The sequence below is a fragment of the Erpetoichthys calabaricus genome, chromosome 6 (genome assembly GCF_900747795.2).
Source record: "Erpetoichthys calabaricus chromosome 6, fErpCal1.3, whole genome shotgun sequence".
In the NCBI taxonomy this organism is placed as follows: domain Eukaryota; kingdom Metazoa; phylum Chordata; class Cladistia; order Polypteriformes; family Polypteridae; genus Erpetoichthys; species Erpetoichthys calabaricus.
In genome coordinates, this window is record NC_041399.2 from 188,110,951 (window position 1) to 188,134,236 (window position 23,286).

The 23,286-nt window shown below is 38.0% G+C and overlaps 1 protein-coding gene across 1 annotated transcript in view; it reads left to right on the forward strand.

The window, feature by feature from the left end:
- Positions 1–3,994: 3,994 nt before the first annotated feature.
- myl13 (myosin, light chain 13) overlaps positions 3,995–23,286 on the forward strand; it is a 54,645-nt gene continuing 35,353 nt past the window's right edge. Inside the window, exons 1-2 of the mRNA XM_028804181.2 lie at positions 3,995–4,169; positions 20,048–20,075. Coding sequence (XP_028660014.1) covers positions 4,062–4,169; positions 20,048–20,075 — 136 coding nt within the window. The 5' untranslated portion in view covers positions 3,995–4,061. The remainder of the gene's footprint in view (positions 4,170–20,047; positions 20,076–23,286) is intronic.

Here is a 23,286-nt window from a genome sequence, read left to right on the forward strand (position 1 = left end):
CAGCATATGGCATATGTTTGCCTAACAAGGTCTAAAATTAAGACTAACTCTAAATTTTACCAATCTAAGCCACTCAAAACATGTGATGTTAACAGGAGGCTATTTACTAGTAACTTACTGAATTTACTGATTGTAAAGATAGGTCCTGTGAAAGAAACATGAACAAGGCAAGGTAAGCGTGAACAATGTCTTGAAAAAAGAAACTCTTTAGGTTCCATGAGCAAAAGGAAATCAACAGAACAGTAAAACGGTTTCAGAGTGTGATGTCGGCACTGAAAATTTTGGTGATGCCCCAATGCCAAGTAAAAAGCGGCCGTTAGTTGTGCTACCAAATATAGAATTGTTTGAGAAGTATGAGGGAAATAGGACTATTGACCTACTGTATGCAAATGTTAAAGATTTTAAAATTATAAAGAACTATTAACATAATGGACATGTTTCGGGGGATATGGGAGGAAAGGGGAAAATCCAAATAGACAAAACCATACAACATCCACAAACGCAGTAACCACATGTGGCATCTGATCTCAGAATGCTATATTTAGGAGACAGCAGTGATACAATCTGAACCATCAGAGAAACAAGATAATTCCACAAAAAACAAAACATGTTTTCTTAATTGTGCCCTGTGTTGGCTGGGATTGGCTCCAGCAGACCCCCGTGACCCTGTGTTCGGATTCAGCGGGTTGGAAAATGGATGGATGGATTGATGTTTTCTTAATTGCTAGTTTTCACACATAAGTAAAATATTGCCATGACAACACCGGAAAGATGGTTTCATCATATGCATATTAGCTGGTAGTTTTCATCATCTTACTCACTCTCTTCATCTGTTTGTGCTCATGCTCTACCACATGCCTTTCCATCTACCACACTGCAATGGCTTCAGCACCCCATCACTCATCTCATTTTTAATGACCCTTCTTTCTTTCTCTTTATCTCTGTCTCTCTCTTTAGTCTTTCTATTTTGCTCTTGTAGCTTTCACAAACCACCATCCTTTGATTCTTATCACCCCTGGATATTTCACCATAGTATTTTTAGTCCCAACTCAAGTCAATGTAGTCCATTTATTTGTAAACTGGCATCTTTCGAGGTTGTTTGGAAGTGTGGGAGACTTCATGCTCTTATTGGAAGGTTGAATCAATAAGCATGATTAACCTCACCAGGAGAACAGGTACTCACCTTAACAGTACAGAGGCTGTTTTGAAGAGTTATCCAATGTTTTCACTTTATAGCCCTCTTACCCAACCTTGGCATGAGAAGCATGTGTTAGTTAGACAGTGTCTTTTGATAAGATATACTGTAGCACTTCAGATCTTATTAGTTATTCACTTAACAAACTCCATTGCATAGCTGTTTAGTTATTGAAGGAATACTCAACACAAAAATTGTTTTTTTTATATTTTACTTACCCCAAGTAGTTAGTAGTGATGGCCAAGAATACATTTTAACCTTGTGTTTTTTTGAACAATGGACATAAAATTTCTGATAGAACAGGAGCCAATGATGACCAGCACTGGAGAATAGCATATAATATCAAAAATGTGCATAAATAATTTCATGTTACATGTGTCACATCATCCAATCATATACTAACAAAATGCAAAATGCAGTATTCGAAAATTGAAACTTTTAAAATGAAACTGTTTCTTGCCATTTTAAAAATAAACTACAAAGAATAAGACATTAGATGTGTATGTGATATTTAAGGTTGTTAGTTAACTCTTATTTTTTGTGTATTATTATTTCTTAAAACTAAAAAATATTGTTCCATGAGAATGCTGTCCTTATCAAAGTGCCACCAGAGGTAATCTCACTGTTGCCTCACTCCATGTGTTGGCCCTGGGTGTGAGCATAAGTGTTATGTATGTGCGTGAATGCAGCAGCAGGTATCGGAAAATAATAATGAAAATGATGATGCCATTTTTGCTTTAAATTAGTTTAAAGACCCATATTCTCAGCTTTAACTATTAACTTCAGATTTATGCTGTTATTCATGGGATAAAGAGCTGACATTAAGTTGCAGACATAGTGCAGAACATACAGTATAATACAGCTGTACGGATCCTTTTTAGGAGACTGGACTTTTTGGAAAAGATTTTTTCAAGTTCCACGAGACGAGAATATTGCCATGATATTTTTAAAAGTCACGCCCTCCTAGCAACCATTTTCAAACAAGACCACAGTACTCTCACCTCTCTGACTTGTGAATGCTTTTGTCAGACACACTTCTTGCGCTCTCAGATCTTATACATTTTAACATTTTCCTCACTTTAAGTTCCCAATTAAATACGACATTTCATGTCCAAATCTTATTGAAGAATGAAAGGTTATCAACAGAAAAAATGAGTACACAGGCAATCCTAGCATCTAGAAAAAAGGAAGTCAAACAAATTTACGCGAAAAATGTTGATTGGTAACACGGCAAAATGGTTAAATGTGTATCAATAGACTATGCTGAAACAGTTGGCGGTGATCGTGCGGAAGATGAAACCAACAACTTATAATATCACAAAGAATATCTACAACTGTTAATACCGTCCGGTCTTCCACCACACGAATTACTGTAGAAAGAAGGATGTATCCAAGAAAGGTAATGTAGTACATCTTCTGCAGATTACATTAGACAACAAAGGAGATCTTGATATGCCATTCGTATTAAAATGTTAACAGTTTCCTGTTAGAATAGCTTTTGCAAAGACAATTAACAAATCTCAGAGCCAAACATTCGAAAAAGTCGTTTTATTTAATAGAGAGAAAGAAACGAAATTCACTCACGGGCAGTTATACGTCACAAATGTAACACTTCACATGAAAATGAAACACTGATTAAATTAGATAGATAGATAGATAGATAGATAGATAGATAGATAGATAGATAGATAGATAGATAGATAGATAGATAGATAGATAGATACTTTATTAATCCCAAGGGGAAATTCACAAATTTGTACATCCACGTCCCCATACGCGAGCAACAGAACTGCAAAGAGGCTAACGCGTAGCGCTCGACAGGGGGTTGGCGATCGAAGTGAGCAGGGGGCAAAACCCCCTAGTTTTCTAATAAGATTCTCAGTTGAAAATATATTGATCAAATAGTGTTGCTGCCTTAGAATACTTGAACTCCACTTTTATTTTCAGCTGCATTGCCTTTTCAGTGCAGTTTGGGCATTTTCCCTGTGTTCATGTGGAATTCCTTTTAGGGAATGCACAGTCCAAAGGCATTCATCCATCCATCCATCCATTATCCAACCCGCTATATCCTAACTACAGGGTCACAGGGGTCTGCTGGAGCCAATCCCAGCCAACACAGGGCCCAAGGCAGGAAACAAACCCTGGGCAGGGTGCCAGCCCACCGCAGGGCACACACACACATCCACACCCCAAGCACACACTAGGGACAATTTAGAATTGCCAATGCACCTAACCTGCATGTCTTTGGACTGTGGGAGGAAACCAGAGTGCCCAGAAGAAACCCACGCAGACATGGAGAGGACATGCAAACTCCACACAGGAAGTGAACCTGGGTCTCCTAACTGCGAGGCAACAGCGCTACCACTGTGCCATCATGCCGCCCCAATATAAAAGATATTAGTTGTGGAAATAAAATGGTAAATGTAAAATTGATTGCAGTTTCATTTAAAGATGATTTGTCATATAGTAAGGAGGTTTTTATAGCAAGTATGTGGGTTTGTGTAACCTATAAAGGTCCTTTTGTATATACTATGCTGTAGAGGTAAAGAAGCAAGAGTATGGCAGTTATTTAAACTGCTTTTAACAGATGGCACACCATGCAAAGCACCATCAAGAGCCATTGTTAAATTAGTGAGTACTGAAACTCTTTGAAAGTCAGTTTATGGCAAAGCAAGCACCAAGTGGTTTTAAATAGCTCAACAAATGTTATCACCTTTTATAGCATTTCCCCATTGTGAGCAAAGGCATGCAGCACTGTTGGCATGGATTAAACCTGAGTGCTTAGTGATAAAGACCACTCGCAGGTCAGCTCCTTTGTCAAGTGTGTACAATAATATTCTTCTTGGAAGTACACACCGGAGCAACCATGGCACCAAAGAAGCCTGAGCCCAAGAAAGAGGAACCTAAGCCAGCACCAAAGCCCCCAGAGCCTGAGCCACCAAAGGAGCCAGAATTTGAACCAAAAAGTGTTCCGGTATGTAAAAACAAAAAATCATCACTTTTATTGTATAATAGATGTATTTGCTAATTTGTTTGTGTATAACTTGTCTTGTATTTATACTCTGCAAGATTATCATTCTGTAACAAAAATGTCATCAAAGACTAAAGCAGGTAGGTAGGTAGGTATTCAAGTAGGTGAATTTTCCTTTATCAGAATTACACAAACATTATTTTTTCATTGTTTAATAAAGAAAAATAATATTTTACAAGGAATACTATTCCTATTAATAATAATAAAAAATACAGTAATGATAGTTGTATTAGTGTGCTCAAAAAAAATAGAGATGTACACACCTAGCAGAAGATTATGTGAGGCATTCTTTTAAAGTATTTCATTGCACTTTTATTTAATTTTTTGTATTGCTGTTTTCAGTTAATTCTAGGGTCCTTTTTGTGATCAGATTTAAATTAATTAAAGACAAAAATAACAACAGGTAAACAATAAACAGTTATAAAGCTTTTGGGGATGATGTGTTCTATAAAAGGTGCTATATAAAATATTGATTAACTGATTAAGTGAATTTTTTAATCATGTCATATGCTGGAGTTCATATTAAGTAGAATTTCTTAAAATATATAAAAATTGCAATGAATAATAAGATAATTGTGCATGGAACTTAGGCATTCAATAATCATGTATTATATAGAGTGCTGTTCAGTGGAATGGTGGGTAGTGCTGCTGAATCATTGATCCATCATCCTGAGTTTAAAATCTCTTGATCCATCATTGGGTGTGGAGAGTTTGCTCGATCCTTCGGTGTATGTGTTCTTTAGTCTGGTTACTTAGTTTTGCCACTTGCATCCCCAGAGATGAGCAGGTAGATTAATTTCAAATTGGCCTCTGTGTAAGTGTAACATTCCCTAACGTTTAAATTACTCTGAATCATAAGCGCTGTCACCAGGCCCTGAAACATAACATAGTTCCTATTCATCCATCCATTATTAAATTTGTTTAGTGTAGTTCTGGACTGTAAGAGCTACAGTACCGCCTATTCCACCAGCACTGGTGAAGGGCAAGATCAGAGAAGCCAACCGCTTGCATTCCACACTCTTGCCACCCACTCACACTCAATTTTGCTTGCTTTTGGTATGTAGAAGGGAAATTGAAAAACTGCTGAAAAAGTAACTGATTGCAAGATCTGAAGAAACTCTTTAGCTGCCAGGCAGCATTGATCGCTGTGCTACGTAACCATGCCAGTCCTGCATACTTCTTAGAAGAAAGATGATTATAGGGTAAGGGTTTCATGACTGGTTGAGAAATCTACTCTCATCCCCCCTGCCATCTTAAAGTGTACAATTCATATGTGGAAAGAAACAGACTGAATTATCTTATGAATAGATTTTCTATTCTAAACCTCACTTCAACACACTTCTTATTTACTGTATAGAGACAATACAGATACATCTACGGCTAATCATGTTTCCTACTTGTACTTATTTGTAAAACCTATCTTTTACTTTGATGTTAACAGTGTGTATGAATGATTGCAAATCAGGAATGCTATCAGTTCATCCTCTTCAATCCTCCTTAGTCCAACAATGGGGTCATCTGAGTGTTTGGGGTAACACAAGGCAGGTACTAGGGTTTGAACCTGAACTAAATATTTATGAAATCATCCAGCCATCTGTCCATATTCCTAACCAATCAATTTTCTGCACCCATTTAATCCAATATATGGTGCACATTTTATTATATACAAAATTAAATCACAATGGATTTAATTTGGCTTTTTTGACATTGATGTCAAAGTGGAAACAAGTCTCTGCAAAGTGGTCTAAATTAATTACAAATATAAAACACAAGCTAATTTTTCTCATAAGTATTCAACCCCTTTAAGTCAGTATTGATCAGGGGCACCTCTGTCAGCCATGATAGTCACACAGCTTTATACAATTGGACACTGCAATTTTTCATCATTCTTCTTTGGAAAACTGGTCGAGCTCTGTCGGGTTGCATGAGTATTGTGAATGAACAGCTTTTTTCATGCCCAACTACTAATTTCAATAAGATTGGGTTCAGGACTCTGACTTAGTCACCACAGAACTTTAATATTTTTGTTTTTAAGTCATTTACGTGTAGCTTTAGCTTTAAGCTTGGGGCTGTTTTCTTGCAGGATACCAAATCTTCTCACAAGGCACAGGTTCTTTACAGCCTGCATCAGGGGTTCTTCTAGGATTTGCCAGTAATTTACTGAATTCATTTTACCCTTCATCCTCACAAGTCTTTCAGGGCCTGCTGCAGAAAGGCATCCCTACAGCATGTTGTTGCCACCACCCTTTTGCATGGTGGAGATGGTGTGTTTTTCGTAATAGTGTTCAATGGCCAAAAAGCTCAATTTTAATCTCATTAGACCATAGCACCTCTTTCAACTGACTTTAGAGTCTCCCATGTGCCTCCTGGCAAAATACAGTTGAGATGCTGTGTGCGATTTTTTAAACAGTAGCATTGACTTTGCCACTCTGAGACTGCACCCAGATAGCTGTTGTTGTATGCACAGTCTTTCGAGTCTCTGTCACCATAGTCTGTAGCTCCTTCAGAGTTATCATACGTTGCTTGGTGGACTCCCTCACTCATCTTCTTCTTGCACGATCACTCCGTTTTTGTAGAGGCATTGCACTAGCAGATTTACAACTGGGCAATACTCCTTCCATTTCTTATTGATTGATTAAATTGGACTACAAGGGATATTCAGTGACTTGGATATTTACTTGTCTCCGTCCCATGACTTGTGCTTTGCAATCACCTTTTCACAGAGTTGCTCAGTGTTCCTTTGCATTCCCTGTGTAAGTTAGGCCATGATACTGACTCAACATAAAATGGGTCTTCTAGATTCTTACAGATGCATTTACACTGCAGTCAAATGAAACCCCCTGACTACAGTGAGTTGATCTCCATTTAACTAATTATGTGACTTCTAAAACCAGCTGGTTGTAACAGTGATGAGTAAAGTAAGTTGCATTAAAGAAGGTGAATATTTATGTGATCAACAATATTATGTTCTGTATTTCTAATTAATTTAGACCACTTTCCACAGATCTGTATTCTTTTTGTCATTAAACAGTCTTTTCTGTTGAGCAATGTCAAAAAGACACATTAAATGCACTGTGATTCAGTATTGTATAACATCCATCCATCCATTATCCAACCCACTATATCCTAACTACAGGGTCACGGGGGTCTGCTGGAGCCAATCCCAGCCAACCCAGGGCGCAAGGCAGGAATCAAACCCCGGGCAGGGCACCAGCCCACCGCAGAAATTGTATAAAAATAAAATGTGAAAACATCCAATGAAGAGAGGATACTTTATATAGACACTGTAAATGTGGTGAAGCTCAAATCTGTAATGGCACTATCATGTACAAAGCCGCAACCAAATCCTCAAATCTGGGTGGGGCATCAGTCCATTGCAACTCACACTCACTCACAGTTTGTGCATTTAAAGGTGCTTCAATAGTCTGATTATTCACAGAAGTTTGATTTTCAAAATGTCATGTAAACCCTGATTCTAAAAAGGAAAATTGAGTTATTGGCCTCTGAGGAACCTGATTATCAAAGGTAGATTTCTCCACGAATAGTCTGACTATGTGGCCATGTAAATCCTTAACTGAGTTACTGTTAAAGATTTTGTAGTATGCACATGACAGTTGCACTCTGCCAGCTTATACATGTATTTGATTTGCACACACTTTCAGCTGCCATGGGCAGAAGTGCCCAAAATACAAATACAAATACAAAATACATTTACAAAGGCAAATGTTAGGGCGATCACCTTATCCTTCTCCTGGCTTAAATAATCTGTTTTAGTATTGCAGAAATAGCCTAAATTTGTGTTGATGAGCTTTACGTAAAGTGCTAAACACCATCATAAGAGCAGCAGGGTAGCATGTTAAAAGTAATATGCGTTAAGTAGTCTGATTCCTTTATAAAACAATGAGAAACCTAACACAAAACATATTTTATTGATGTAATAATACCTGCTGTGAGTACCACAGTGGATGGATAGGCTTCCTGAAGGCTATGGAGGATGACTCATTGCCCAGTAAGGTACGCCATAATAAAGGAAAATGGATGGATTGGCTTTTCAGTTGGTAAGAAACAGGAGGCCAATATCAAGGAAGGACCGGGGAGGCAACAATGTTTGGATCTTTTATCCCCTGATAAGCTGGATGGCAGCATCCGTGGGTTAGGATTCCCATATGGACACCCACAGGGCATGCTGGGACTGGTAGTATGATGGGGCAGCCCTGTTTGGTTCTGTTGGGGCCACCACTTTCAGGGACTTTCGTTTGACCTGGACATGCTTTCAGCAGGTGTTGCCCTAGCACTGGAAGTGTTTCTGGGACATTGATAAAAGAAGCCATTCAACCTTATTCAGTTGAGTGGGAGTCACAAAGCAGAAGACAACAATTGTTTGGAGGAAGAGGAGGAAGACAAAGAAGGAGAAAAAGTCTTCATTGTTGTGGTGTGTTATATGGAAGATTCTAGAAGGACCTGTAAAGGTCTTATAAAGGTACTAGAGGTATATTAGTCACCCACTGTGGCACTCACCATTGGCGACATAATACAACAAATTCAAACCCATTTAATCCGATGCAAGGACACAGTGGGGCAGAGCCTATCCTGGCAACACTGAACATAAGGCAGGGATCAGTTCTGAACAGGCTAGGCCCACTAATGCACACATCTGCACTTGGCCAGTTTAAACGTCACTGGTTACCCTGCACATGTTTGGGAATGTGGGAGGAAAACTGGCATAGTATGCCTTTGAAAACCCAAACAGACATGGGATCTATGCATACTCCACATAGACAATGTGGATGTTTGTACCCAGGAACCTGGGTCTGGGAGGCAGCTTAAACATTGCACCAGAGTGCTGTGCCATTTGACCTATGCCAACATAAATAAATGGCTGAACAAAGAAAGAAAAAAATAAATAATGCCATTTTATTATGCATCTTTTTGTCCTTCCTACCTACCCAGTTTCTCACCTCCTTATCTAATTCACAGTGACAGCAAGCTTACATTTATCCTGTCAGCATCATAAACGAGACAGGAACAAAATTCTGAACATGATACCAATGTTTCTTAGGGTAGATGCAAACGTACCGTATTTGGAAGATACACTGTACTCTCATGCTGGAAAAAAGCAGAGTCTCCTGTTCACCTGTTTGTATGTGTTTAGACTGTTGGAAAAGAGTGAAGGCACTGGAGGAAGCCTCGAAACACTGGCAGAACATGCAAGCTCCACACAGTATACATCCTAGCCCAGACAGAAATCTGAGACCCAAGTACTGTGGGATGATAAAACTACATATTGGCCTACAGTGCTGCTCATCTTGGCAATTACTTAATAAATCAAAGCAAATATGATGGACTACATTCCTGGCAACAATTTTTCATAAAGTTACATGACTTTTTATAATTATAACTAAATTAGAGGTGAAGTATAATTACTGAAGGGTTATTATTGTGATATTAAATAAATTGAGTGATTTAGTTGATGACATCACGTAAGAAAATACAAACTGTGTGGATAAATATTCTATAAACAAAGAAAACCCATAAGTCACTGCTACAAATAAATCCTATAACCGACATATTTAAAGCTTGATGGAAACTGGCTTTAGTGCACTCTACCAGTTTACTTTAGCCAGCCAACTAAAATAACAAAACAGAAGTTTAAAATTCAGTTCATTTACATATCATGTCAATCATATCAATTTATACTAATCAGTACACAGATAAATGGTATGTCCTAATGTCATACCTACATATTAATACATTCTAAAGGTCTCAGAATAGTTAATATGTTAAAAGTCTTTGACACACACATTTATCTCTAAAGAGAAAGTCTTAAAAGGTAAAATATATTCAATTCTAATTATCTCATTGTTCCTTTCATTATTTGTTCAGAGTAAAGAATATCTTTGTTACACAGGAAAGGCAGATCCAGAACACTCATAAATACACATAGAAATAATAAAACACACAAGGACAAATTTTTGGCTTTTTCTGCTACATAAATCAAGTAGTTTGAGCCCAATGACTTCACAGAAATGTTTGAGTGTACAATTTTTACGAAGCCTTCATGGACTCTCCCTGGATTAAAAATTGACCACCCTTTCATCTTCAGACCTTATGGTAGCAAGCCTGCTCACCTAAAGATTTATTTCTTCAACAAAAACAGAAGGGTGGGAAACATCATTGCAACATTTTTAATTGGCCCGGGTCACTCAAAGCCCAAGATACCGCTCAGAGATTCATTAAAAGCACACAAGGAACACACTTTAATGGAAGTGTTATCATGAAAAACTCTGTACTAGAAGGCGCAAACCTTCTTCTATCAATTTATTTTACTCCCTTTTTTAAGAAAGCACTACTTAACTACTGCATAAACACCACTTGTAAAACAGATTTCTTTGAAAACATGTATTGAAAAATTAAGCTAGGAAAGCTTAGGCAAGCTATTTGAATTGCTAATGTGTGCTGTGCTTAATGTTACATAGTATACCCTTTTCACATCACAATCAATTTAAGGATCATTTATTCCCAGATAACTATAACAAAAACTGTCAGAATTAAATATTTCTGTTGTAATCGTGATGACAGGTAGACAACATGGTAACAGTGATGAGTGCTGCTGCCTCACAGCTTCTATAAAGTGGATTCAGATCCTGGCCTGGTCACTGACTGTGTGGGGCTGGCATATTTTTCATTTGTTTAAATGGATTTTTTTTATAATCATTCTAGTTTCTTCCCACAACCCAAACATGCACATTTTAAATCGATTAACATTTTTAAATTGGCTTAGTATTAGTGAACATGGGTTGGCACAGTGTGCAGTGGTTAGGCCTGCTGATTCATGGATCCAGCATCCTGAGTTCAGATCCCACAGCTGCTTACCATCTGTGTGGTGTCTGCACATTCTTTATGTGTCTGCACAGATTTTGCTCTGGGTATGAAGATGTGTGTGTTAGTTTAACTGGCAACTCCATATTAACCATGGGGGAGTATTGATATGTGCTTGATTGATGGTTCCCCATCCATTAATAATTCCTGACTTTCACCTAATGTTGATTGGGCAACACTGCAGACCTCCTGGACCGTGACTGAGTACCCCTGTGTCCTGCTGTTCCAGATCTGCAATTTTTTAAATAATGGATGAGTATATTTTCATTATGTTTTGCTCAGACAAACAAGATTGTAATTGACTATACCAGTAATCTGTCAAATCAAAACATCTATTTCGACAATTTGCCGCAGGCTTTGTTGATTATCTTGTCACTTGGAAACAGAACTTTAAAAGTCAGTCAATCAAAGGTGTGTAATAGCCCAAGTCACAAAACCATATCACGAAACCCAAATCATGAAGCCCACATCACACGTCACGAAGACATGGAAAGAAAGGGGAGAGAAGAAGATGAAACAGTGACAACAAAAAGGCAATGCCAGAAAAGGAGATGGAGAGACATATGACCATTTCATCTGATTGTTAGCGAAAGCTTCTAATGAATAACATTTATTGCAAAACTCACCCTAGGACATTCCAATTCTTGACATTCTTCATAAGCTTTTTCTAAAGATATACAGTATATAGACATTTCTGTCTATATTTTCTTTTATTCTTTCTTCTTCTGGTTATATTATTCTTTAATAAACACCATGTTGCTTTTAAATTTCTATACTTTGTCGATATCTATAGAGTGATTGAAGTGATAAAGTAAATATTAAGAGTACCTGGAGAAGCTGGAAGATTGGCGTATGCTACTAACTGTGGGGTTTATCAGACTGAGGATGAGAGCTCCATCTAAGAGGGAACAGTGCGCTAAAATAAGACATCATTGGTTGATAAATGACCTTTAGCCAAGGATGTTCAGCCTTTGTATGTTTAAATATTGTGATGGAACCAGGGGTGTCAGCAAGCCCCAAACCCCCAAACACAAACACACACAAAGTCCTGGGTTCAAATACAAGTGCCCTCCTCCAGTGGAGTGTTGCCTCTCTTCCTCCCAGCTCCGCCTCCTCTGGATAAGGGAGTACGGTCCCTTTTATTACGGACCCGGGAGTACTTCCCGTGCCAGGATGATTGCATGATGGGAGTACTAGCCCATTATAACAGAGAGCTTGTCTCCCTGCAGTGCCGCCCTTCGGCACCCAGTGTCACCAGCAGGGCTGCTCTTCCGGACTACATCTCCCAGCATGCCTTGCTGGCTTCCCACTGGGGACCGATATCCAGGGTTGCTACTATCTAGTGTGCTGGAGGAGGCAAAGGCCCCCAGAGACATCTTCATTCTTCAGTGGGCTGTCCATGCACCCCTTCGGGTCCTTGTTTTTGGGTTTAATCCACTTCTCCTACCTGGTTGGGATGCCTTTTTGCCAATTAGGTGCTTCCTGTCCAGGTAAGGAATCATCCCCTCTTCTGGCCAGGATGCCCGTCTAGCCCATGTGGCATTTGTAATATATTCTCGGAGACCAAAGTAATATTAAGGTCTAAGATATATCTAAGACACTGTTCATTGTTCGTGCCATTGATAAGCAAGTGTACTGAAATGCTAGGGAGTGACGGGCTGTGTATGCATCATTCATACAACACTTATGTGGTTAGCGTCTGTGTGTATATTGATATATGTGTCTTAATCTTAGAGTGTGAAAGTAGGCCAATCTGGCAATAAACTTAAATAAACTCAGAGTAAAACCGCAATAATACACCCTGGTCAACAATATTTAATGTCGTAGCTTGGTCCACATTTCCACAGGCTAGTATGAGCAGATGTGTATTTTTATATACAGTATATTAGCAAAAAACTTTCATAACTCTGTAGTGTAGATGACAATTATTAAAATCATAAGCCACTCTTTCCTCAGACAAAGACTTGGATCAGAATAGAGTAAACCAAACATGCAGTAATTAAGTAAAAGAGTTCAATTAAAAGCAGTACATTTTCTTAGAAGTAGGTCTGTACTTCCTGACGGTGATGTGCTTGTAGTCATTTAAGTACACTTAAGCAAGAGATGACACAAACTGAAATCTGTTATCAATATTTAAAAACTTATTCATCCTCATAGAAATACTTTTAAAAATTGGCCAGCGTCTTTGTGGAATTAATCAAACATTCACCAGATATTATAATCTGCTAATACAATGAACGTGAGAAGAAAGACTTCAAGAATCATTATGTGCATCAAATTAAAAAGGAACCAGCATCTGCTAGAAAAAAGAAAGAAAATGTGATCCATTAGTTCTCAATTGTGCAGAAAACATGTCAGTGTATTTGATACATTCAGCTCACAACACACCTGTCAACAAAATGGCCTCCCTGGAATTATTTTAGTAATTCCAAGACAGATGTATCATTAAATAGTTGGTTTTTAACAACAATGATTTTTTTTTGCCAATTTTTCTTCTACTAAAATTATTTTGTTGTATTGTAATACTTACTGAATAATCCAACAGGATCTAATGAGATACAATATCTCAACATACAGTACTAAGGAACCTGTTCTGAAAAAAACACAGAGTATCCATTATTACAATACAACATTTCAACTTTAATTAATCGAAATTGGAGAGACAGAGGGCCCATCCTCACAGCATTGGAGACAAGTCAGGAACCAATCCTGGATGTGGTCTTCATTCTATCACAGGGCTCACACACCCACATAGGGCCACACATGTCACACATGGCTGTGGGGATGTGGTAGGAAAAGAGTGCCCAGAGGAAAAAAAAATGCAGACATAAAGAGATTTTGCAGAGTGTCCATTACATTTAATTTTATTGTGAGTGCCACCATTTTGAGGTCCTGTAGTCACAGTGCACTCATTCATTACTAGGGCATAGTTTAAGAGGTTGTACATTGTTGCGTCATGGACACGACATTATGAAAGCCGTCATCTAATTATCTGCATCATCCTAGAGTTCTAGATAAAATCATATACTTCTTAAATATTACCTTATTCCTTGATTATCTTTTGTAAGTCGCTTTGGACAAAAGTGTCTGCCAAGCAAATAAATGTAAATGTTTTACTATGTGTGATTTAGTGTCTTCTAATGTTTTGTAGTTTTCTGATCTTTTGCTATAGTTTTTTTTTTTTTCATTTTTTGTTGGGTCGCCAGTCCGCTTGACCTCCCAGTATTCAACCCATGCTTACTCCGTTTGACTTGGTTCATCTACTGGGCCCATCTTTTTTACTTTATTCATTGTGGCTTACCACCTTCTGGGACTGTATCAAAAGAAATGAAGCATACAATCTTACACTTTATTTCCCTTTATAACTTTTGTTCTTGATTATATTTTTCTTGACCTTTAATTCTATTTTATATTTTGCCTCTTAATGTTTAAATGTCTCACAGTTCTTATAGTGTCTATTACTACCAGTACAAGGTGGATTATTTTGTATGTGCAAATGTAAATGCAAACATAATATGCAGTATGGGAAAATATGCAAATTTAGCACAAATCTAACCCTTGTAGCTGGGTGCAGAAATGACAAGTCACACGAAAGTAAAAGTTTATACGCCAACTGGGTCATCCCATTTAATTAACTGAAACATTCAACAAAATAACGCCTCATTGCTCAATGCATACAAAAAGATTTGGTTCTAGCTGCAGATATAGGGTCTATCAGACAGGAGCTCCGTCTGGCGGGGCGCTCTGGTCTCAAAAGATGCCTACTTTCAGGCAGCCAGGTTTTTTTACAGCTGGTGAACCAGAATGGGCAGGGATAAGTGCTCTCACTGGGTGATTTCTTGGTGCAGTGGGAAGAGAAGGAGAAGAAAATGCTAGCGACAGCTCTCCGGGCCCAGCCCCAGGCCTTGTCCTGGCAGGTTATTACATACCTCGAACAAGCCCAGGAGGAGATCTTCCGATGTACATGTGTGACACCATTTAAAGCATGCATAAGGGTATTGTACTATTTATTGTATATATTTATGGCACACTACACCAACATGCACAGCAGAGCTGATCATTATGCCACCATGCTGCATCCATTATTACAACTGCACAAATATTCTGTTAGGCTGCAATGTCATTTGAACAACTGGGAATACTGAGAAAGAGCAACCAATAAGTGAATTTGAGTCAGTTTTTGAGGAAAGAAGTTGCACAAGATTCTGGCTGTACTGTCACCTTTTTTCACTTTCATAACACTTATCCTGTAATGACAGACCATGGCAGACATTACACAGACAACTGCAAATAATATATTCCTTATATATGTGAACACTGCGCTTCCTTTCAGCTCAAATTTCACCTGGTATGTTGCCTTGATATGGTGCATCAAGTTGAAAAAAATAAAACAAAGAGGATCATAAAGTAACATTTAGATAAAATTGCCTTATATTTCACACTTAATTTCATAGTCATCCATGTCTGGGCACTAAAATCATTGTAAAACTTTCTTTATAGTATTGGATTATATATATAGTTTCTGGCTTAGATACTATTCTTGACATACTGGTACAGTAAATTTTATTTAATGTAACCAGAGTCTAAATGCATGAATATTTACAGTACATCTACAAAGTGGCTTGAATTGACCATGTTAATGAAAGAAAGGGAGAAGAATGTTCAGAAGTGTGATAGATCCATCCATCCATCATCCAACCCTCTATATCCTAACTACAGGGTCATGGGGATCTGGTGGAGCCAATCCCAGCCAACATAGGGCGCAAGGCAGGAAACAAACCCCGGGCAGGGCGCCAGCCCACCGCAGAAGTGTGATAGATGAATTTTAGAATATTAGAACTTTAGAATAATCTAGACAAGGACAGGCCATTCAGCCCAGCAAAGCTTGCCAGTCCTATCCACTTAAATTTTCCAAAATAACACCAAATCCAGTTCTGAAAGTCCCTAAAATCCTACTGTATACTACACTACTCGTCAACTTATTCCATGTGTCTATGGTTCCCTGTGTAAAGAAAAACTTCCTAATGCTTCGGCAAAATTTACCCTTACAGTTTCCAACTGTGTCCACGTGTTTCTGAGGAACTCATTTTAAAAAAGCAGTCTCGATTCAGTGTACTAATTCCCTTAATAATTTTTAACACTTCAGTCATGTCTCCTCCAATGTTCCCTCTAAGGAGTAGCATATAGTGAGCAAAAAACATTGTTTATGAGTGACATTTTGTTTAAGCCAAAAATATATGAGCACCTCGGAGTGAGCGATCGTGCGATAAATATGAGCAACGCCATCGGAATGGGCGATCGTGCGGGAGGTATGAGTGACGCTCTGAATTCATGTGAGCGATCGCTCACGCGCTCAGCTTAGAGGGAACACTCTCCTCTTAATCTTGTTTTGCTTAAACTAAAAAGGCTCAGCTCTTTTAATCTTCCCTCATAATTCATCCCCTGTAGCCCTGGAATAGATGGCCTACCCTTTTTTTCAATCCTTCTAAATTTAAAACAAATAGGTAACATTTTTAGGTGAATGATGTTAGAATGCTAGAAATGGAGTTCATAATGAAAGTATAAATGCACAACATATGAAATAAATCATTACTTTTTCATGTTTCTTGTAATAGACACTTTTTTTACAGCTTTCCCTTAGAATCTCCTATTGCAGATGTTTTCCTCTGTAAAACAAGTGGTAATACAGCTTGTGCTGGAAGTGCTGAGGTGTTCAATGAACTTTACAGAGGACTTGAGGCAGGTATTTATTGACTGTTTATTACTGACACAGTAGCATTACTTCTGCATGTGTAATGTTTATCACCATATTTACTAAAAAAAGAACACACTCAGAGAGTGGTAGTTAAAAAAGTGAAGAGTCGAAGCATGTGCCCCTGTACTTCGCTGTCTAGAAAGCTGCTAAAATAAAATTCAGCAAATGCCTTTGAATGTTTTAAAGTTAAATTTTTTAGTACTGATTTTTTTTCAATTTAATCCAATTCACGGTTGCACAGAGTGTATAAATCAATCTGTCAACATTTTATGTAGAACAAATAACACAGTATCATAAGCCATCATAGAAACAACCTATAATTTAAGGTAACAAACTAAATCATTAAATTCATTCAGTTGCAAGGGAATAACTTGTGAAGAGTCAACACCAGTGAACTTGAAATGATAGTAAGTGGGGGTGGATTGCCAGTGTAAATCATAAGTAAATTAACGTCAGGGTCAGTACTTTTTGTGTAGATGGTGTGAGGAATGGCTCAACCCGGCTGGGATGCCCAAAGGAGGGAAGGATGGGGGAAGGCACTGCCTCCCCCAAAACACTAGATGGCAGCTCCCCTGGAGTGTAGCAGTGCCCCGGATTCCAGCAGGGCAACCTGGGACTTGGAGTTCGTCTTCTCAGCCCTGTTGAGTGCCGTGGGTGCCGCCAGGGGGAGCTGTCAAAGGACCTGGGAACTCATCTATTCCCTATAGTCCAAAAGTATGAGGTAGTCACAATGACAGAAACCCCCAAAGTACTTCTGGGCTGAAGAAAAAAGCCTGTTCTTCATTAGACCCGGAAGTGCTAGCCAGTCACATGGTCGAAAGGACAGAAGCACTTCTGGGTCAAGGACTATATAAAGAACTGCTGTAGACCCAGCAGGCGAGTCGGAGTTGGGAGGTAGGACAGAGCTTGCTGGGAGGTGTAGAGGAGAGAATTATATTGATTTATTGTTTATTTAATTGTTTATGGTGCCTGTGATGCTTGAAAGGCACTTTGAAGAAGAAAAAACAATTAAAAGAACTTCTTTGTGTTATTACCCTGTGTCTGAGTATCTGTCTGTTACGTTAAAAAGGGGCAACAGCGATCCCTGGCGTTTACAATAAATTATTTGCTGCATCTTTCAACTAATTAAAAAATTATGGCCTTATAAACCATGGTCAGCTCAAATAGAAGCAATTAATAAAAAAGATTATCTTGCCTCCTGACTACACCAGATTTCCAGTTAACATTGACTCCTTTGTTGGATTGCTGTAAGCTAAAGACATTTGTAAAATGAAAGTACAGAAGGAGAGAGAAAACTGTGGAAAGGATGTAGGATCTTCGAGCACACTCATACACACCCTCAGCTATACTGACTTACAAAGGGCCAGTTTACACAGCAAAATCACCCGTGTTAAATTAGCACTATCTGTGTACATATAGGTCAACTCTTTATATAGACATATTTTTGGGTTAGCCTCACATTGTAAGAGTTTGTTTAAGACTGGCTATTTTTTGGTGTAGAGTTGCCTATTAACCTGGCACACATGTCTTTACAGAAAGAAAAACCGAAGTATCTTGGAGAAAATATTTTAAATATTGGGATTCATTTCCAATTAATGAAAATAATTTGTTTCCATTTTTTACTTACTTTTCTGTCTTCTGGTCTTTTATTGGTACTAGTGGTTATGCTTGCTGCTGCTCAAGGGATCAGTGGCTTCTAATTTTGTTGGCTCTGGTTTGAACGAAGGACAACACAGGACTCTATGAACTTTGCATCTTCTCTTCAAGTCATAATCAATGATTGGGCAATTCCATATTATCCCTGCATAAGTGTGGTTGTGTAACTGACTTCTGTGATGGTCTGACAGGTGGATTCCCCTGTGATTAAGACGTCTTGTGATGTTCTGTTATACTAAAATGGCCATAATTTACAGTCAGTCAGTCAGTTATTGTCCAACCCGCTATATCCTAACTACAGGGTCACGGGGGTCTGCTGGAGCCAATCTCACCCAACACAGGGCGCAAGGCAGGAACAAATCCCGGGCAAGGTGCCAGCACACAGCAGGGCACACACACACGCACACCCACACACCAAGCACACACTAGGGACAATTTAGGATCGCCAATGCACCATAATTTAAAATGCATTATAATGTCCATCCATTTTCCAACCCGCTGAATCCGAACACAGGGTCACGGGGGTCTGCTGGAGCCAATCCCAGCCAACACAGGGCACAAGGCAAGAACCAATCCTGGGCAGGGTGCCAACCCACCACAGGACACACACACACACACCAAGCACACACTAGGGCCAATTTAGAATCGCCAATCCACCTAACCTGCATGTCTTTGGACTGTGGGAGGAAACCGGAGCACCCGGAGGAAACCCACGCAGACACGGGGAGAACATGCAAACTCCATCCAGGGAGGACCTGGGAAGCGAACCCAGGTCCCCAGGTCTCCCAACTGCGAGGCAGCAGCACTACCCACTGCGCCACCGTGCCGCCCTGTATTATAATGTATAGCAAGATATTATAGTATAATAACAACCTGTGTGGTCTTTCTCAATATTAAATAAGAGCAGAGAAAGGCAACTGAAATAAACAAGAAATATAACTGGAAGAAATATAATTTAAATAATTAAATCAAGGTATCCAGATAGTTTGCATTAATAAAAAAGTAGACAGAGGTGACAAGAAGGAGCCGCTATTTCAGTGTTGTTTCTATTTGTGTGATCTTTAATACGAAACACCTTAAATAACCAAGACCCAGGGCCATCTTAATGTGGGGGCACAATGGGCACTAGGCGGGGGCCATAAGAGCATAGGGGCCCAAGATGTTTCTGATGTCTATGTATGTTTCTGTTTTGCTATTAAAATAGGAGCCCCAGTGCACTACTTTGCCTGGGGGCCTATGATGCTGTTAAGATGTCAAATACGAAGATAATATTTTATCACCCAAAGCCAAGAAAATTTACTCCTACCTTTGGATTCATTTAATAAAAGCTGAAAGGGAAATAACAGCATACAGAATCAATGCAAAAATCCAGTGAAGAAGTAGGACTTGGTTGGAAGGAAAACCCGCCACAACTGCCAACTACCAGGACCAGGCATTTATAATGTGCTGAATACTTTGAAGTTATTTAATCTTTGGAAAGCAACTCTAAAGCACAGCATTAGAAAAGTAATCACTTTTTTTTTCTTTTTAGATTGAATTCACTGCAGAGCAAATTGAAGGTAAGTAGACCCACTATTAACTTGTTTAACCTTTTATGTGCCTTCTAATCACTTTTGATTGAATTAAAAACCAAAATAAATTTGTGTAAATGAATAAAATGGCTCGCCTAGTAGTGCAGTCTCACATTTCCAGGATGTCAGGTTTGAATCCCATGCCAACCTGATTAGTGTCTGTGTGGAGTTTGCACAACCACTCCATGCCAATGTTGCCTTTTCTTTCGCTGCTCTGGTTTTCTTGCACATCCCATAGATTTGCGGGTTAAGTTCATTTACAAAACCTGGTGTCTTGCCAAGGGTTTGTTCCTGCCTTGTGCCAAGTGGTGCTGAAGGCTTCCAGGCCCCTAGAATAAATGAATGGTTTAAGCAAAGTAAATTATTTTTTATATTTTTTCCACCTCTTAAATGGCAGGTGTAACCATTAATATTTACCAGTTATTTTTAGGCAGATAGCTATTTGCTTAAATATTCTTATTTTATTTTGCATCTCATCAATTTGTACCTGCAGAAATACTACTGATTCTAATCAGATGAAGGCATTGTACCTTTATTTAGATATTATTATTTTGTAGCTTCAATGCTTGTTATAGAATCATTTTACATCAAAATTTTTGAAATGCTACAAGATATTACTTAAAATGTTCCCACTTGTTTCTGATTAGACTTATTTTAGACTTTTGTTAGATTTCATGCAGAAAATGGAATATATTTTGTGCCAATAAGAGAAGATGATGCATACTGGAAACTTGACAAAAATCATTAACCTTTGGTAAAAACCTCAAGTTAACACATCTTGTAATTTTCTCACTGCTTTCCTGTTTACATTTTTTTAAATAACTAATACAGCAAAGTTATATTACATATTAGAGTGCCTGTACAATTAGATAACAAGAGATTGAAAAATATCTAATTCATGTATTCAAGAAGTAAGAAACAAATAATCAAAAAGAAGACAGGGAGTATGACGTGAAATGTAATTTCTAAGTTTGTTTCTAATGAGGCAGTTATCATGATCATTTTAGCATGACTGATAAATAATTCATAATTTTGGGAAAAAGAGCAAAGAAAAAATGCTTTCCTGAGAAATGATTCAAATTGCAGTGACTAGTTTTATGTTTATGTTATTTCTTGTTGCCTTGATTTGCAAAGATTAAGGTGAAATATTCGGTAGAAAGGCCATCAGTTTATTTTTAAATAACATCAATCACTGAGAAACTTTAATGTTTCCTTGTAGACATGCTGAAAAAAATGACAAGTAACAAGCCAATTTATCATTTTATTTGGTTCATTTTCATACCGTACATACAGTATATACCTACTGGTTTCTTTATAATCTCTGTGCATTCCATAAGGTTTGTCCCACCATGAATTTTGTTTTATGTGTTGTAAAATTATTGTGCTATATTTATGATTATAATTATCAATTTTTAATTAGCAGGACTGGTGCACCATGTTGCCAACTCATAATGTATTTCCCACCCCAGCACTATGTCTATGATTTTCAGTTGTTTTCCCTTGCATTCTCCATAATGTTACATGCATTTTATCTGGTTATTTCCCATACCATCACACCTACTGACTACTGACATTACCTTGACTTGGCATAAGTGTGAGTGCTTTGGATGCTGCTTAGTGGACTCAGATAATCTGGAATTATGCAATGGAAGATTACTGGAGATTCCTTAACAAAGTCCATCTAATTATCCAGTTTTGTGTCCATTCCAGGGTTTCAGGTTATAAAAAAACAAAACAATATTGAATTGGACACCATTCACCACCCAACCTCAGACATCTTGTAAAATCTTTCTTTCTGATTTTAGGTTTCCCAGTTAGTTGTTACAGCATGTGGGTGGAAAACAATACACACAACCGATCCATCTGTAGAACACAGTGCAGGCACCAAAGCCAAATCTGTCCAGACAATCACTTATTCCACAAAGGAGTTACATATTTTATTCTAAGAACTGTTCATTTTGTTCTAACGTCAGTGTGATGGGGTAACTGTTGTCTGCAGAAATGCAGTTTGTTCAACGCTGTTTGCAAGGTTTATTTAGAAAGACAATCCTATGAAAAGTAAATCCATTGTTACATAACATTTTTTAAACCTGCCTAACCCAGTTCAAGGTCGTGGGGAGCCAGAGCCCATCCCAGTAGCTTGGGGTGGCAGGCAGGAAGTAGGCAGTCCACTGCAGGGCCTAAACATGCAGATACTTTATTCATATTCACCCTGGGACAAATTTGGAATCACCAGTTAACATAAGTTACACATCTGAGAAACTGGAGTAACCTGAAAAAAGGTTACAGACATGGGGAGATCTATTTATGTTGGTATGGAAGAGCATTCAATTATTTTGTATCATTTCCCTCTTAATCATCGTGTTTATCCCCTGAACCTATCCTACAATATTTGTCATCTGAACAGTTGTTTCAATGCTTTAATCTAACACCTGTTCAAATGATTGTAGTTTTAAGCGACTGGGAGAGTAAATTAATCTGGTTTTTGGTGATTAATTGCAAGTGACTTGTTTTACAATTAACCCTATTCTGAGCACTATATTAAAATCATTGATTGTGTGCCAGTTTATATGTAAAGGCAGATGATTATTATATTTCTTACTGTTACCAGATTCACATGATGTCTACTTTTAAAATTAATTAGAATTGAAAATGTGTAATTTGGTATTTTAAACAGCATTGAAATAGAATAGTGTCAATGGCTATGAGTATTAATTGAGTTACTTTTAAGTTAATTATGCAAAAAAAGATGACTCTATATTCTCCACCATGTTATTCCAAATTAAGTTTATTGGGATTGATTTTAGCATATTACATCTGCTATTTAACAGTTAAAGCCCACACTCAGTTAGGTAAAACTGAGCTATCTGGTGGCTGGAAGTGGAAGCACAATTTAGAAATCTCAAGTCAGCCATTAACTTTGTAGAGTTGTTTATATTTGTCATGTTCTAATTTTTACATGTGATGCTTTATTACAGGAGTTAAGGAGCATGAAATACTGTAACTAGGCTAGAAAAAAAATATTTCATTATTTCTTTTTGCATTACCACTGCAACAATATCAAATCATTCTTAATGCGCAGTATAAATGCCTGTTTTTTCTGTCAATTTTCTATAACTATTTTTCACAGTCAGATCCTGATGAATGAGTAATTGAAGGTTTAAACTAAAATTATGAAATTTTTAAATCACAAAACTAT